At 35.6% G+C, this 14,548-nt stretch overlaps 1 protein-coding gene across 1 annotated transcript in view; it reads right to left on the bottom strand.

Moving 5' to 3' along the window:
- Positions 1 to 2,402: 2,402 nt before the first annotated feature.
- Positions 2,403 to 14,548, bottom strand: part of LOC140750023 (aminopeptidase N) — a 36,186-nt gene continuing 24,040 nt past the window's right edge. Inside the window, exons 4-15 of the mRNA XM_073083313.1 lie at positions 14,339 to 14,494; positions 12,425 to 12,745; positions 11,308 to 11,491; positions 10,580 to 10,815; positions 9,745 to 9,925; positions 8,896 to 9,091; positions 8,183 to 8,454; positions 7,426 to 7,622; positions 6,691 to 6,858; positions 5,692 to 5,905; positions 4,443 to 4,590; positions 2,403 to 3,805 (exon numbers count right to left, since the gene is read on the bottom strand). Of these exons, the coding sequence (XP_072939414.1) occupies positions 3,675 to 3,805; positions 4,443 to 4,590; positions 5,692 to 5,905; positions 6,691 to 6,858; positions 7,426 to 7,622; positions 8,183 to 8,454; positions 8,896 to 9,091; positions 9,745 to 9,925; positions 10,580 to 10,815; positions 11,308 to 11,491; positions 12,425 to 12,745; positions 14,339 to 14,494 (2,404 nt within the window). The 3' untranslated portion in view covers positions 2,403 to 3,674. The remainder of the gene's footprint in view (positions 3,806 to 4,442; positions 4,591 to 5,691; positions 5,906 to 6,690; positions 6,859 to 7,425; positions 7,623 to 8,182; positions 8,455 to 8,895; positions 9,092 to 9,744; positions 9,926 to 10,579; positions 10,816 to 11,307; positions 11,492 to 12,424; positions 12,746 to 14,338; positions 14,495 to 14,548) is intronic.

The raw sequence follows: 14,548 nt of genomic DNA, 5'->3' as shown, positions 1-14,548 counted from the left end.
AATGTCGTTTCATCGATAGTTTCAAAGTGAAAGAATCAGTAGAAGTTTCAAAGTGAGATTTTTGTGTGTCAGTGAAATAATCTCTACGATTAACTTGCCGGAAACGCCACAAGTGAACTAACCGGGGCCTAAACACCGGGCTTGTATAAGAATATCGGCTTTTACGAAACTTCAACACCCAAAAGGTTGTAGTTTCGTAAAAGTTGGTATTTTGTAAGTGTAGACATTTGATGCGGCTTATGCGGTTCTGTTTTGTCTTGTATGAGATCGATGGGAGTCATTGGTCGACTTTCGAGAAGGCGGTGCGGGATCGATCCCTTTTTTGAATAAAGTGTATGGCTGGCTGCGGAGTCATGGACATCGCCCTTGGATTACACTACAGGCTCTTCAGACCTGCTGCTCGGACTTGGTCCATATGGTTTTAATGTTATTTCATTATCGTCCCAATAATACATCAAAACATAAAAAAAATCTATAGTTCCTTTTCTCCGGAAGTGGTAAGGATGATAATGGTTTTAAAAAATAATGAAACTTAAATTCCAATTAGAAATTTACTACAAAAGGAATGGAAAAATATAAATATATAACGTAAAATATAAAATATAGTTACGTAGCGGCTGTGGCACCGGGCAAGTCCCGGGCGCTGCGCCCCGTGCGGCGCGCGGCGGCCGCGGCGCTGCGAGTGCCGCCCCGCAGATACTCTCCGTCCGGGACACACGGATACTTAATTATTGCCGGATTTTAATACACGTAATAGATAAAATTTGTAATAAATGGAACGTGTTTTAGTTCACAATTATTTGCATTAATATAATCACTTAATTCGTTTTCTGTTATTCTGAAAGCCCGACATGTCTGCGCTAGCGGGGGCTTTTTGACGACACATTATACAATATATACATCCAAGTAGAGCTTCACTAGTATTTCATATTTTGTTTGCGATACCACTCTCTCAATAGAGACAGAGGCAGTATGTATGTAAAGCTTAACTGACACTACTAGTAATATTGCATTAATCTTAAGCAAAGGTAGGTTAAAAACAATATTTAATATTTTCATCAAAAATCATTTAATCAAACGAAATACATAAACATCATATGAAGGAACTTTGCATATCAACAGTACATATCAAACTTCAATATTTTATAACATAACATAAGATGAAAAAATCTTAGAATATGAGAGCAATATAAAAATAGGGACTAATGGAGCTAATAGGGATAAATGGTTTCACGTAAATCATTAAACATTAATTTAAAATAGAGTGCATTACGTAAGTATATTTCTGATATCAGTGATTTTGAAACAATCAATATTCAATTTACAAACAAATAATGATATAAAATAGTATAAAGTGTAGAATTTTAAATGAACCTAATAATATAACAAAACTTATAATGGAGTGTTATAAATAATATTTTTATCTAAAATACATACCATACATTATTAACAATACTGACCTCTGTAGATAATCAATTTTCATGTTTCATATACATGTTCGATTTTACACGTGTTTGTAATATTTCCGCAAAAAACTTTGCACAAATCGCTTAATTACTTTGATTCACTCACCCTACAGAAAAAGACGATTGGGCTTGGTGCAGAATATGAAATCCATCGAGTAAGTTATTTACATACATACGTTCTCGTGTTTATTCGTTAGCGTTCTGAGAGTATGTAAGTCTAGTATGAGGAGTCTAAATAGCTTTTTTGTCTATATTATGTATGCGACGAAACAAATATTCATTTTTTAAACAATTTATGATGGCAGTTACAGTAAATTCGAATCAATAGCTAGTTTTGGTGCAGACATTTATGAATCTTAGCCGATTACAGTAATATTCAAATGAATAAAATATACAAAATTCACTATAAAACATAAACAAATGATTAACAACGAAGTATTTACTCATTATGCAAAAACATTATGCACAACAATATTCTTAGAAAACAAATAACTCTGCTATTAACTCCCTTATAGTAATTAACAAAATCTTCGACTTACTTAACTTAATAAAATCAGGTTTTCTCAGTATAGAGAGCACCATGAATCAACAGTTTATTTAAAAAACACATTATTATAAATAATATCTGAAAGAAAAGATATCTTTACTGTCCGTGTTTTTAGAAGTCTACTGTGAAAATTCTTAAAATGAAGGGATTACTTTAGTGAAGTACTTTAGTTTACATCTTTACTTAAAAAAAACAATGTTTTTTATTTTTTTATCAAACAATATCAAATTTACATGTAGATTAATGAACGTATAAACATTTTGAAACACTAGCTTATTCTAAACAATCGCGTATGCCAATAAGTACGGCTCTTCTTTTCATCTTAAATAATAAAAAATATGTTTCAATCGGAAACATATTCATAAGTTTAAAGATAACTTTCTAAGAGAAATGTCTCATAATATTATGACTTTTAAATAATATATGGGACAGTCAAATGTCAACAACACTGTTTCGCTTACAATTTAACATAATAAAAAAACAGTATGGGAATTTGACTAATGATATATAAAAAATACATACATGAATACATATAGAACAATGAAACGTTACAAGGCATAACATATATATAAGAAAATGAAAATAGTTTGCTTTAAACGAAAATAGAAAGTAGCAGAAATGGCACATGAATTAAAAATCTTTTAACTTATATTAGCTTTATAATGTAGTCGTAAAACTTGTTATTCTTAAATATATCTGTAGTTGTTACCAAATTCACCTCGTTATTCATAAATGCCTTTTACCATAGTTAATTAATATAACCATAACCATAGATAATTACCATTATAGTATTTTCGATTTTACTATCATATTTCGACACAAGTGAAAGTAAAAATGCTTTTATGAATAAAGAGGGTAATCCTTTGTATAGGCCCCCGTTGGGCGCCAAGATGGCATTTGGCAACTACTTATTTTCATTTTGTAAAATTTCATCATTATATAGTCTCTTGAAGCCTAAATTAAACGCTAAGAGAGAAATTATTTAACTTTGCTACTGTCAATGAAATTTGTATTTTAACAAACGTTGTCTTATTTGCACATTACTTGGCTAAAGGTCTGTAGGACTATGTTCTGGTAAGAAGGGTGTGATAAGGAACTGTTCAACAAGAAGCGTTCTAAGGCTATATTTAATACGGCTAAGGCTACATTGCAATGAAAGGCACCTTATAGTATCCGCGTGTCTCCCTTACCACACCCTTCAAACCAGAACACAGCAGCGATAAGCACTGTTTTTATAGTGTCGAAATCTCACAGCGGTGGACAATTGAACCACGATAGGTCCTACCATTTTTAAAAACTTTCATTGTGAGTTTTATATTTATTAGCTGAAAATGTTCGCTAACTCGAAAGTGTACAGACCCATATAAGATCGTGCCTGACTATCGCATCGACGCTTGTAAGAAGTTTTGTATATATTTTTTGGAATAGTCATTACACAATGTTAATTCATCTAAATTTTCCTTATCCTAAAATAGTTTTCATATTAAACTAAATAACAGTTATTTTGACAATACCTGTAGCAATCAATATTTGTCTGTCAGTGTTCCAGGTTCAATCCGTGACCACAAATCGACGAATTTAAATTCCTTTTAGGTATTTGACTCTAACACCCGTTAAAAATATTCCAGTAGTGTTTAAAGTTAAAGTACAATTATATTCGATTATCGAGTCGTGCTTTTCGTTGTCGTTGTTTCATTGAGGGGTGTGCTGGTGGTAGACTCCGAGATGTTGATAGTGATGTTCTGTGTCAGCGGCTGCTCTGTGCGACTGAAGGAAGATCCCGGGGCATGTTCTGTGGAATAAAAAGAACATGTTAGTTGATTGTGACGGTATGTAGTGGTCATCATGTATGACACGAGTACACGTACCCATATTCGTCGTCGTAGTCATTACTGAACCGCTGTTAGACATTAGACCCTCTCATAATGAGAATTGTTTTAGTCCACTAGGCCGGCAAAATGCGAAAACGCTTCACACATTTTCAAGAATTAATTTGTAAAATAACTTTTAGGATGTTTTCAGCCACTAATAAAACACGTGCTCATTAATTTCTATTTTAGACAAAACTTTGAAAAGTCTAGCTTATCACATGCAAATAAATTTAAATATCACATTTCACTATTGGATGTCATGGCGTCCGCTGACGACGTCCCGCCAGGACATTGCATAGAAAAAAGGCAAGCGATACGGTGATGTGTTTAGGCGAGTGAAGCTATTCATTTGTTCCGATAAGCATTTTAATCAACATGTCTGATTGAAGTAAAACTGCACCTATTTTGAGAATACTTTCAACATATATATTCCTTAAGTAATTTCTACATTGATTTCTTTATACAATCATCATGTCAATGTATCCCTACAGATCCTAGTGACCAAAATAAAGCATGTGATAGTAACTGTATATAAATAAACATTTAATATCTTCTCACCAGTGACGTAATCCTGGAACCATTGATTGACTTCCCTGGCGTACTTCTTGTTCCACTCGATGCGGATGTTGGCGCTATCCACGATCTTCTGGAGGGTTTGCGACATCGGCATCAGCTTCTCTTTGTGTTCTAGCGCGAAGCTTTTGAACTGGAAACGTTAAATATTTCACTTATTATGATTGATGCTATGGTGGTTGATGGTGATTAATTGCGGCTATTGGGAATTTTTTATACTAACTCTCAAGCGTGTCATGTTATTTATTATATAGTCAGATACATAATTAGGTGTCGGAAATGTAAACAATGGTGTTGACCTATCAAGAAAATATGTTTTAAATGGTAGTTTCTTATTTTTGACAATATTAAAGTAATAAAGTAATGGTCTAAATAAATTAAGAGCAATTCATATTTTCCAATATTTATATTACCTCAATTTCGTTCCATACAGTAATAATAATAAAAACAAGGTTTATGGTAGAAAATTAAAATGTGATAATGGTAACACAACCGGGATCCAAAATATTTTTTGTGCCGCCATTTTTAAGTTTCGTTTAAGTTTTTTGTTGAGTTTGTTAAGTTTTAGTTTCTTGTTATTTTGTTAGGGTTTAAAATACCTGCAATCGTATATTGACTGAATGACATTTCTTTGTATACATTTTGGACACCTAATTATGAATCAGACTATAGGTGATAAGTAGCTACTATTGAGGATCTATTTTCAATGACTCTCGGGTGTGTAGGATTCTTCATACTTTTCCTTTAGTGTTATTTATAATAGACGCATTATTGAAAAATTTAGGATAAGTTTCAACCATTAGACGCGTATGTAAATAGATTACGAATTTTTTAAAACGATAACACGAGCATGCTATTGACCTGACTGTAAATAATGACTACCGCTAATGTACCTCTGATATCAACCCGAGATTAGAGAAATTAGATTCTTACCTCGGGTCAGTCATACATGCGTTGCTATACCTCCCCTACCACATCATTCAAACCAGAACACAGCAGCGCTTAACACAGCTATTATAAAGCAGAACTAAGTGTGGTGGTACCAGAATACAGCAGCATTTAACACTGTTATTAGGCAGACAATTTGTTTGGCTGCTGCAGCTTCGAACACGAAAATAGGTCATCTATTGACAGTGACAATTTCAATTGTCAAAACTGGTTACATTTTCTTGTTACGAGTGAGTAATCTTTACTAATCTATGCTATCAACAGCTGACAAAGGTACCACACTTACCGTATCCAGTTCATCCACGGTGGTCATAACTCCGAAAGCCCCGGCGATAGCTGAAGGTAGACTGAAGGCATCCATAGCGGTGAAGCGAGCGTGCACCCTCGGGAACTGCTGCAGCAGCAGCTGCTGGGCGACCCGCGTGCCCACGGGCGGGTCCACGCTCCACGCCGACACCGCGTACTGCTTCGGGATCTCCGACAGACTCTTCTCTAGTAAGCTGGAGAAATGATATAGTTGGAAATGTTTGTCATAGGCCACATATTACTGTCCCACCGCTGCACATGGATATTATTTATTTATTTTTGTACACCTTAAACTAAGGGTTACAAAGGGTAAACTTAATGCCTAATGGCATTCTCTGCCAGTCGACCCTCGGTGATGGCGATAACATGTGGTAGGCATAAACAAGAAATACAAACTGTAAGAAAAAAATATACAATATCTACATATAGTAATATCCTCCTAGAGTGAGAGTTTAGGCCATAGTCATGCTGGTGAAGTAATATTAATGATTCGAAATACGTTAATTACATTCCTTCTATAAGCTCTAAAGCATGCGGGTTTCATGTTTTCTTTCATCATTTCAGCAAGTAATCATAAATTTCTAATATGCAGATAACTTTAAACAGTTTTATGACTGAGGATTTGAGCCAAGTTATTTAATAAGAAACCAAGTTTCTATTCACTAGATTGACTAGATTATTAAAGCCATACATGTCCAGCGTGATAAACAGTATCCTATACCAAGTATAGACAATCTTATTTAGTGTTGTTCCAGACCAAGCTTAAAGACGTTACAAAGTCACAATGCGTTGATAAAAAATACTTTACAAAATCGCGTAATTTTTGGGTTCGAACTGTCCTTTGAAAATAGCTCGACGAGCAAGACTTCCATATCGTTGAAATTATTCAGGACCGAAGGCCCGGGGCGGATTGCCCTTGCACCGCCCCCTTCCCCCCTATAGTCCGCCAGTGTCTACAATATTAAAAATAGAGCCTCACAAAGCCACGAGCGCTTCCTCCCTGGTACTGGGCAGGTTGGCGATGGCCAGGCTCTTGACCACGGGGTCGGTGGCGTTGTGGAACAGCCGCCAGAAGAACTCGAACTCCCGCCGGCCGCCGAACTTGATCACCGTGTTGTACACCACCGCGCGCAGGTAGCTCGGGATGCTGCGGATAGATAGGTTATTAAAATGCTATTCGTAAGCGATTTCGTCATAAGTGTAAATGGCCCTTTACTTAACTTTGTCATAATTAAAAAAAAAAACAAAATGCATTTATGTAAATTAATATGTCACTTTTATAAGTATATTTGTAAATTTCAGTTATGAAAAAGTGTATGTTTTAAAGCCAAACTTCGTTAATTTATGTCTCATTATAATTTGTAATTGAAATTTTCTTTTTTCATTTTTTTCTTTTTTCATTTTCATTTTGCACCATACTGTTTTAAACATGGTCAATAAAGAGTAAATAAATAAATAAATAAATACCACTTAAGTTCAGATGTACAGAAGTCTGTTTACAGCTTTCGTTACAAAAAAATAAAAGATTGAAATATAAAAGACAATACATGATTCGTAACAATAAAACCTCGAAAGTAACTTGAAAAACGTATTATCCATACGTTTTTCACCCTCAACTCAATTAATTGTTTTATAGCAATGAGTAAACTAACTAACGTAAAATCCGAATAGACATAGAGTTGGAGTAGATCATGTAAGCATAAACAATACTCACGGATTTTCAGTCAAGTCATCTTGCCCCGCCCACTTTTCAAACTCCGCCCTCGCCCAGTTGAGACAGCGGGGTGCTTCCACCATACACTCCCACATCACGAGGCTCTCCACTAGGAACGCTTCGTTGTCGTCCTTGGGCCGCACCAGCCCGTAGTTCATTTTAGCTAACTGCTTGCTTAGTATTAGGCGCATGTAGTCCTGGAAAAGAATTTAAGTTTCATACATTGCGCAGAATAAAAAGAATAAAAAGTGCTCTAAAAGTAATACTAGAAAACTATTGAGGTTCCATTATTGTCACATTAATGTATGTAGGATGTAGATATGTCAAAAAGGTCCGAGCTAATATGGTTGTAAATCAGAAAAATGCTATAATTGTGGTATTAATGTGTTAGGTTTGTTATATTGTCGAAAGGTATAGTATTTATGTTTGAATGTAAGGACGTTTGTAGCACAAAATTGTATTAAAATTAGCATTGTTGTAGTAACAGATATATAGATAAAATTTAAAAACATCCGAGTTAAAGGTGCTACAATGTTGCGTTAGTACTTTACTTGAGCAACAGATCAAACGTCAATAATGCTGTCTTGGGTAGTAAATAATGCTAAATGATACAATTATTGTTTTTATTGGAAATTAAAAATTTTAATTATAATGTATCGATTTAATATTATCATGCTCATATTTTTATAACAATAGAGTTGAATTAAAAATGTTTTAAGAATTATATGTGACCGCATCAAAATTCACATATACTCACTTGGAAGTAAACATATCCGGGGGTGGTCCTCAGATTATGGTTAAGGAAGGCCATATTATTCAGCAGGGTGTCCCACACGGTCTTGGCGTCCTCCCCGTCCACGACACACGTGGTGAGTCCCAGTGCGTGCGTGTAGCGCAGCTGCCCCGCCTTGGCGAGGTTGAAGGCGTCGTCCAGCAGCTGCGCGGTCGTGAGCGGCGGCGCGGAGCGGCTGTGGAGAGCCGAGCGCAGGAGCTGCCAGTTGCGCTGGTCGTAGTTCACTCGGTAGTAACCTGGGACCATAGATTAGTAAAGATTACTCACTCCTAACAAGAAAATGTACCCAGTTTTGAGAAAATAGTTGCATAAAAAAGTTTTGCCACGTCTCCGTGCTAAAATGTCCCTAAAATGTTTGAAATAATTATTTAACTCGCAAGTATATTATAAATAGTTTCAATTTAATAATTTAATTATAAAAATATTTTTTATTATTCATTTATGCAGGGTGAATTTTTCAAATAGGCCTTTAGGGCCAAATCCGAAACTATAAGGATTAGCGAAAAATGCTGAAAATAGTTACGAGGCCCATTTTGATAAAAACAAAAAACTTTTCGCTAATCCTTATAATTTCGGATTCAGCCTTGAGGGCCTATTTGAAAAATTCACCCTGTACATTAAATTTTAAATCTTAAGCAAACTGTATCATCCTACATCATAAAAAACAACAAACTCACCAATCGCATTAACATTGACATACAGCGCCTGGCTCTCATTCACCGGTAGACTAGCAGAAGCCGTTCTCTGGTCCAGCCACAGTTGGGGCCGCGAGGACCAGTTGCCCGGAGCGTCCATGGTGGCGTAGCTGATGGGTACCCGCCACAGTTGGTCCGCCATGCTTGGGTACGGGTACTTCGCGCTTGTGAATAGTTTCTGGAATGGAACATTTTAATATACATGGTGACGGGATTTATGTTCAAAAGAGTTCTAAAAATAAAATGCAGTTGCAATCACAAACTAAGAAGTAGTAGGAGAGGCATGCAGTCCACGATGGCAAGTGGCTACCAACGTCTATGGTAACAGAAGCGTTATCACCCCTGAAGACTAAGTTGGAACATCTCGGATGAGTATGCCTCCCGTCAGTTATTCCAGCCATGTTATGAAACAGTAACCAAACCAGTGAAATGTTTAAGAAATTTTTTTTTTATCACTTTCTGTACTGAAATTTTTGAGACATTTGCAATATACTTTTTGACATATTTAATTTGATATAAAAAACGTTTCATCCATTAACCAGTTGAAGGTCGTACTGTACTATGATCCTATAGTAAAGTATCTATGACCGAATTCAAGTGGAGCCCCACCAATATTTGGAGTCGATCACTGATACCTAATATCCTCCTTCACAGTTGTCATTTTTATGTCCCAGTGTAGTTGGGAGTTTGTGATGTACCATGGGGCACTAGCCACCATGCGAACCATTTTTGATTGGAAACGTTGTAATATATCCAAATGTGTGTTTCCTGCAGTACCCCACAAACGCGTGGTAATAAAAAGAAAAACAGCCTATGTTACATGTAACACACCTGTTGGAAGGTAACATAACCGGTATCATAATTCCTATTAACATTCACGACAGGGTAGCCGGCTTGGCGGGTCCAGCTGTTCATGAACTTCACTACGGAGAGTTCCTTCAGCGCCGGGTCCTCCCTCGTGGCCTCCGACATGGCCTCCCAGAGATCATTCTCTTCTGCGTTTTGGTACTTCCTGGAATTATTAAATATAAGGGTAATTTGGGAGTAAATGCTTTACACGGAAAAGAATTTGCATTGTAATACTTTTGTATAGGAGTAAAATGCAATCCATCTCCATAAGATGGTATATGGGTCCAATCCAGACCTTACCTTTATTCATGATCACATTTATACAATTTTATATTATATTAATACAAACAAGGCCTGTGCCAAATTAGGTTAGGTTAGGTTAGTTGGTAATGTTTTTTTTTCATTTTTCTCCCAAATAACTGGTTTTATGCGGAAAACATAGAGAACAAAAAATGTTGATATTTTAATCGTCTACAACTTTTGTTAAAAACATTTTTCTCTAACGTTCATGTTTGCTGCAATAAACGCGAAAAACCATTAAAAATCAATTTTCAGCAATTTGACCTTGAAAATATAATTTGCGGTTACTTTGAGTATGGTATTCTTAATCAGCGATACAAAATCCATATGTGTACCAAAATTCAGATCCATCGGAAGTATGAGCTAAATGGAAGTACACCTAAAACAGCTGTTCAGAGATAGTATGGTTCAGCATATCCTCCTGTATTTTTCCTGTATGAAATGTCGTAGACCTTCTGCGAGATATCCAAAGTATGTCCCACCATCTACAGACTTGAATTACAAACGAAAAACTCACCATTTATTCAAGTAAATCGCCAAGCCCTTATAGAACAGCTGATCAGAGATAGTGTGATTCAGCATCCGGATGAGATTGGCGCCCTTGGTGTAGGAGATCTCGTCGAACTTCTGCGAGATCTCCGCGGCGCCGAGCACCTGGCGCGACACGGGCGAGGTGTTCTTCAGCGCGTCGGTGCGGAGCAGCTCCATCTTGTCGTGGCTGAACGAGTCGAACATGTTCCATTCGGGCTCGATCTGGAAGAACAAGGTGGATCGGATGAATCGGTCTTTGTTATATATTGTGAGATCATAATACCAGCACTTAGTTAGAGACTCTTAGTTATACAGATTTTGGGGTTCTTAAGTATTGTATAGCTATATTGTATTCTAGTAGCTATAGATATATGTATATATGTATATTAAAAGACTGTTACAGCTACAATATACAATACAATATGGAGCAGTTTTTAATGAAACTAAGTGAATTGTTTGACAAAGGGAGATCTCCCGCTGGGCTAGATGATAATGCCCGGGGAGCCGCCATGCTCCAACAGTCTCAGTTCGGAACTTGTATATATGCCATATGTTTAGAAACTTTAATAGCGTGATTCATAAAACTCGTGGCGCCATCTCTTGACGAATCGCCACGATTTAACAAGGGATATACAAGGGGGACCAAACAGACTATCAATAATATTTTAAAATTTACAAATGGAACGGAATATGTGACTAAGAAGCAATGCTCACCTTATCCACTCCAACGTACTCAATGTATGTAGCGAACCCCTCGTTCAGCCACAGATCCGTCCACCAACGCATAGTGACGAGGTTGCCGAACCACTGGTGCGCTAACTCATGAGCGATATCTATCGCCACATTCTGCTTGTCTCGCGGTACGCTCTCCTTCTCGTCGAAGAGTAGTGTTGTCTCTCTGTGAGAGAGATGGATGTATTTTTAAACTTCAAAACAGGTTCTGTATTCGACCGCTATTTACATATATATGTATGTAAATTTGTATGTCCGCGATTATCTCAAAAACTACTGATCCAATCTTATATTATACTTTGTGACTTTTTAAAATGTGGTTAAAAAATTTAAGGTGGATTTTAAAGGGGTATAAAATTACGTTATATGGCACTTCTTTTGACTGCTATCATAAACACTAAAAATAAAAAAAATGACTATTTGGTGGTACGGAACCCACCGTGTGCGAGTTCGTCTCACACTTGTCCAATTAGTAATACTAGGAAAGTCTGGCGCCGAGTTTTCATGTGGTTTCATTACTAAATTAATCGGTTGATTGTATAACAAATAGGTTGACAGTTGAAAAACATTTTAATTGACACAATGACTCAGTCAGTCGCGCAAAATTAAACAAGTCACTTCATTGATTGGTGGATTGAATATTAAAATTAGGCTAGAGAATTATTATAAAAACAAAACTTGACTGCTTACTCACTCCTAGAATTTAGACAAATAGAACATACATAGATATATTCTTGAAAAACACCTTCCGCCGTGGAGTAAAAAGAAACTAATAAAAAATATGAACGCCTCGTATTGCTGTATTCCTAAATACAGCCTTCAAAAACTTAAAAAAATAACATTGTATTTATAAGGTAGAAATAGGTGTGGCAGTGGCGTCTCTGGACTCTAATCTTGGAGGATTTTACTACCTTTTATAAAATATACAAGCAATCTAAAATATTTTCTAAATTTTGTAATTTTGTACAGGTCTACTACATAAATTGTATCTCAACATTCAATATCTCTTATACTACTACTAACCAAGAAACATACCGGAATTAACATAATCGGAAGTAACATACCTACCGAAAATCAAAAACGTATTATATTTCCTTACCTAAAGGTGATTAACCCCCAATTCTCCATAGCATCACTGGAGAAGTCCGGTATAGCGATCAGATCGAGCTTATCCAGCGCATACGGCAATCCAAACACATCTTCATAATACGCTAGGAGTTTTGGTGTTATCGACAACGCATACTTCGCCTTCGAGATCAGTTCAGGGCGCGCCCAAACCTTGATTGTCTTCGTTACGTTGTCTTTGCTCATGTAAGTAGTTTCTATGTTCACGAAGTCTGATAGGATGTACGCTACGAGGTAGGTTGACATGCGGACTGACCGCTCGAAGTGGGTCCATTGCCAGTCTGGTTGGTCAGGGCTGAAACATTTTAGTCATGCTTTTATTACCACGCTTATATTAGCTTAGGTTGTATCTATGTATGTATGTAACGGAATCTTTGAACTCGATTTTTACCGACTGAACGGTCCAATTAATTTAAAATTTTGAACAATTATCAAGAACCGATGACAATACACGATTTAAATAATTATATCCCATTGTCCTCATCAGGATCGTCAGTAATCAGGATTAACGATATTCCTTGTGCGATTTTAGCGTGGTTTTAGTTTAGTTTTTAAACTATAATTATTTTATATCTTAACTTAGAGATAAGTAGTCTACATCATACATTTAGTAAGAGGTTTTTTTTAAACTCTTAAACTTAAGTACCTGAATTTATCAGTAAAATTAGTATTAAATGTCTGGCCGGGAATCGAACCCGAAACCGTTCGTGTGGCACACTTAAAATATTTGAAAAAAATACTTAGATCAAAAATGTTCTTATACTTCTTATTAAATATCTACGGTCTTATTCATAAAAAGTTATAGCACACTTATAACGTTGCTATAGTACGATTGTCAAAAAGTGTTATTCATAAACGTATTTTAGGCACTAAACCGTTCTATAAGCCTTCTATAACTTATAGAGGCCAGAACCCTACTATAACAGTGCTATAAGACAAAGATGGCGGACTCTCATCAGCTGATTAGTGATTACTAACCTAATTTGACAATATGTTTTGAATAAATTTTAAATGGCAATGTCCGTTTTGTATATAAACTTGAAATAATTTATTTAAATATCCGATAAATAACATTATTATATCACTATTTCAAATTACAATGCAAATTTTACAAAGCTTAGATATTATTAATAATCTAGAAAACCGTCCACTTCGAAGAACATTGCACCAAAGAGTGATCCGTTTTCTTTAAACGACGAAGACTTTCGGAAGCGTTATCGCTTTAATAAATCGACAGTAAATTTTATAATTGATCTCGTACGTAATGATCGTAAATTAGATCGCGGAGATCCTGGTACACCTTCTGAAATACAATGTTTACTGCCATAAGATATTGCGAATGTTTACAAAACGAAACTTAACAAAACATTTATATCCAACCAATTTTCACTCCTTTATCTTTTAACAACTTTTGCTTAATATCCTATTTTAACAAATAAAATATTTTTAAATTCGCGGTATTTACAAATACAATGACACTGACATGTTATTTGGTTTTATCGACAACCCATTGACAAGAATGTCAAGACAGAATATTTTTTAGTACGAAATAATGTCATTTAATGATGTTTATCTATGGATATTCGTCAATTTGTTCGCCGAACTTCACTATAATGGCAACATTTTCATTTATAGTTGACTTTAGCGACACATTAGTTATAGAAGGTTTATGGAACGTTTATGAATAAGCAATTTTATAGAACGTTTTATAAGCTTATTGAACACTTTAACTAATGAGTGCTTAAAACCTTCTATAAGCATTTTTTATGAATAAGACCGCTAATATATAATAGATAGTAATAGATAAAAGTTAGATAGAAGTTAATTCTTATTATTAAATAAAAACATATCAATAGATAACCCATAACATATTTTTCAAAATACTTACATAGATTCATGTGTAGCAACTTTCATATTGGACAGGGCTACTATGTTCTGTGGGTGGGCGATACTGATTTCAAATTGGGCTTTAAATGCTGGTTCATCGAAACAGGGGAATGCTGCCCGGGCTGATGTTGGCTCAAACTGTGTTACACCAAGTTGCCTGGGATAAATACAGATTAATGAAGTTTTTTTTCTATATACTATAGGAGTAGCA

Source organism: Epargyreus clarus, unplaced genomic scaffold (assembly GCF_041222505.1).
Source record: "Epargyreus clarus isolate Ecla_fem2 unplaced genomic scaffold, WU_Ecla_fem_2.2 ptg000019l, whole genome shotgun sequence".
Classification (NCBI taxonomy): domain Eukaryota; kingdom Metazoa; phylum Arthropoda; class Insecta; order Lepidoptera; family Hesperiidae; genus Epargyreus; species Epargyreus clarus.
The sequence above is the reverse complement of the archived record's forward strand: the minus strand, read 5'-3'. Positions and strand labels throughout refer to the sequence as shown.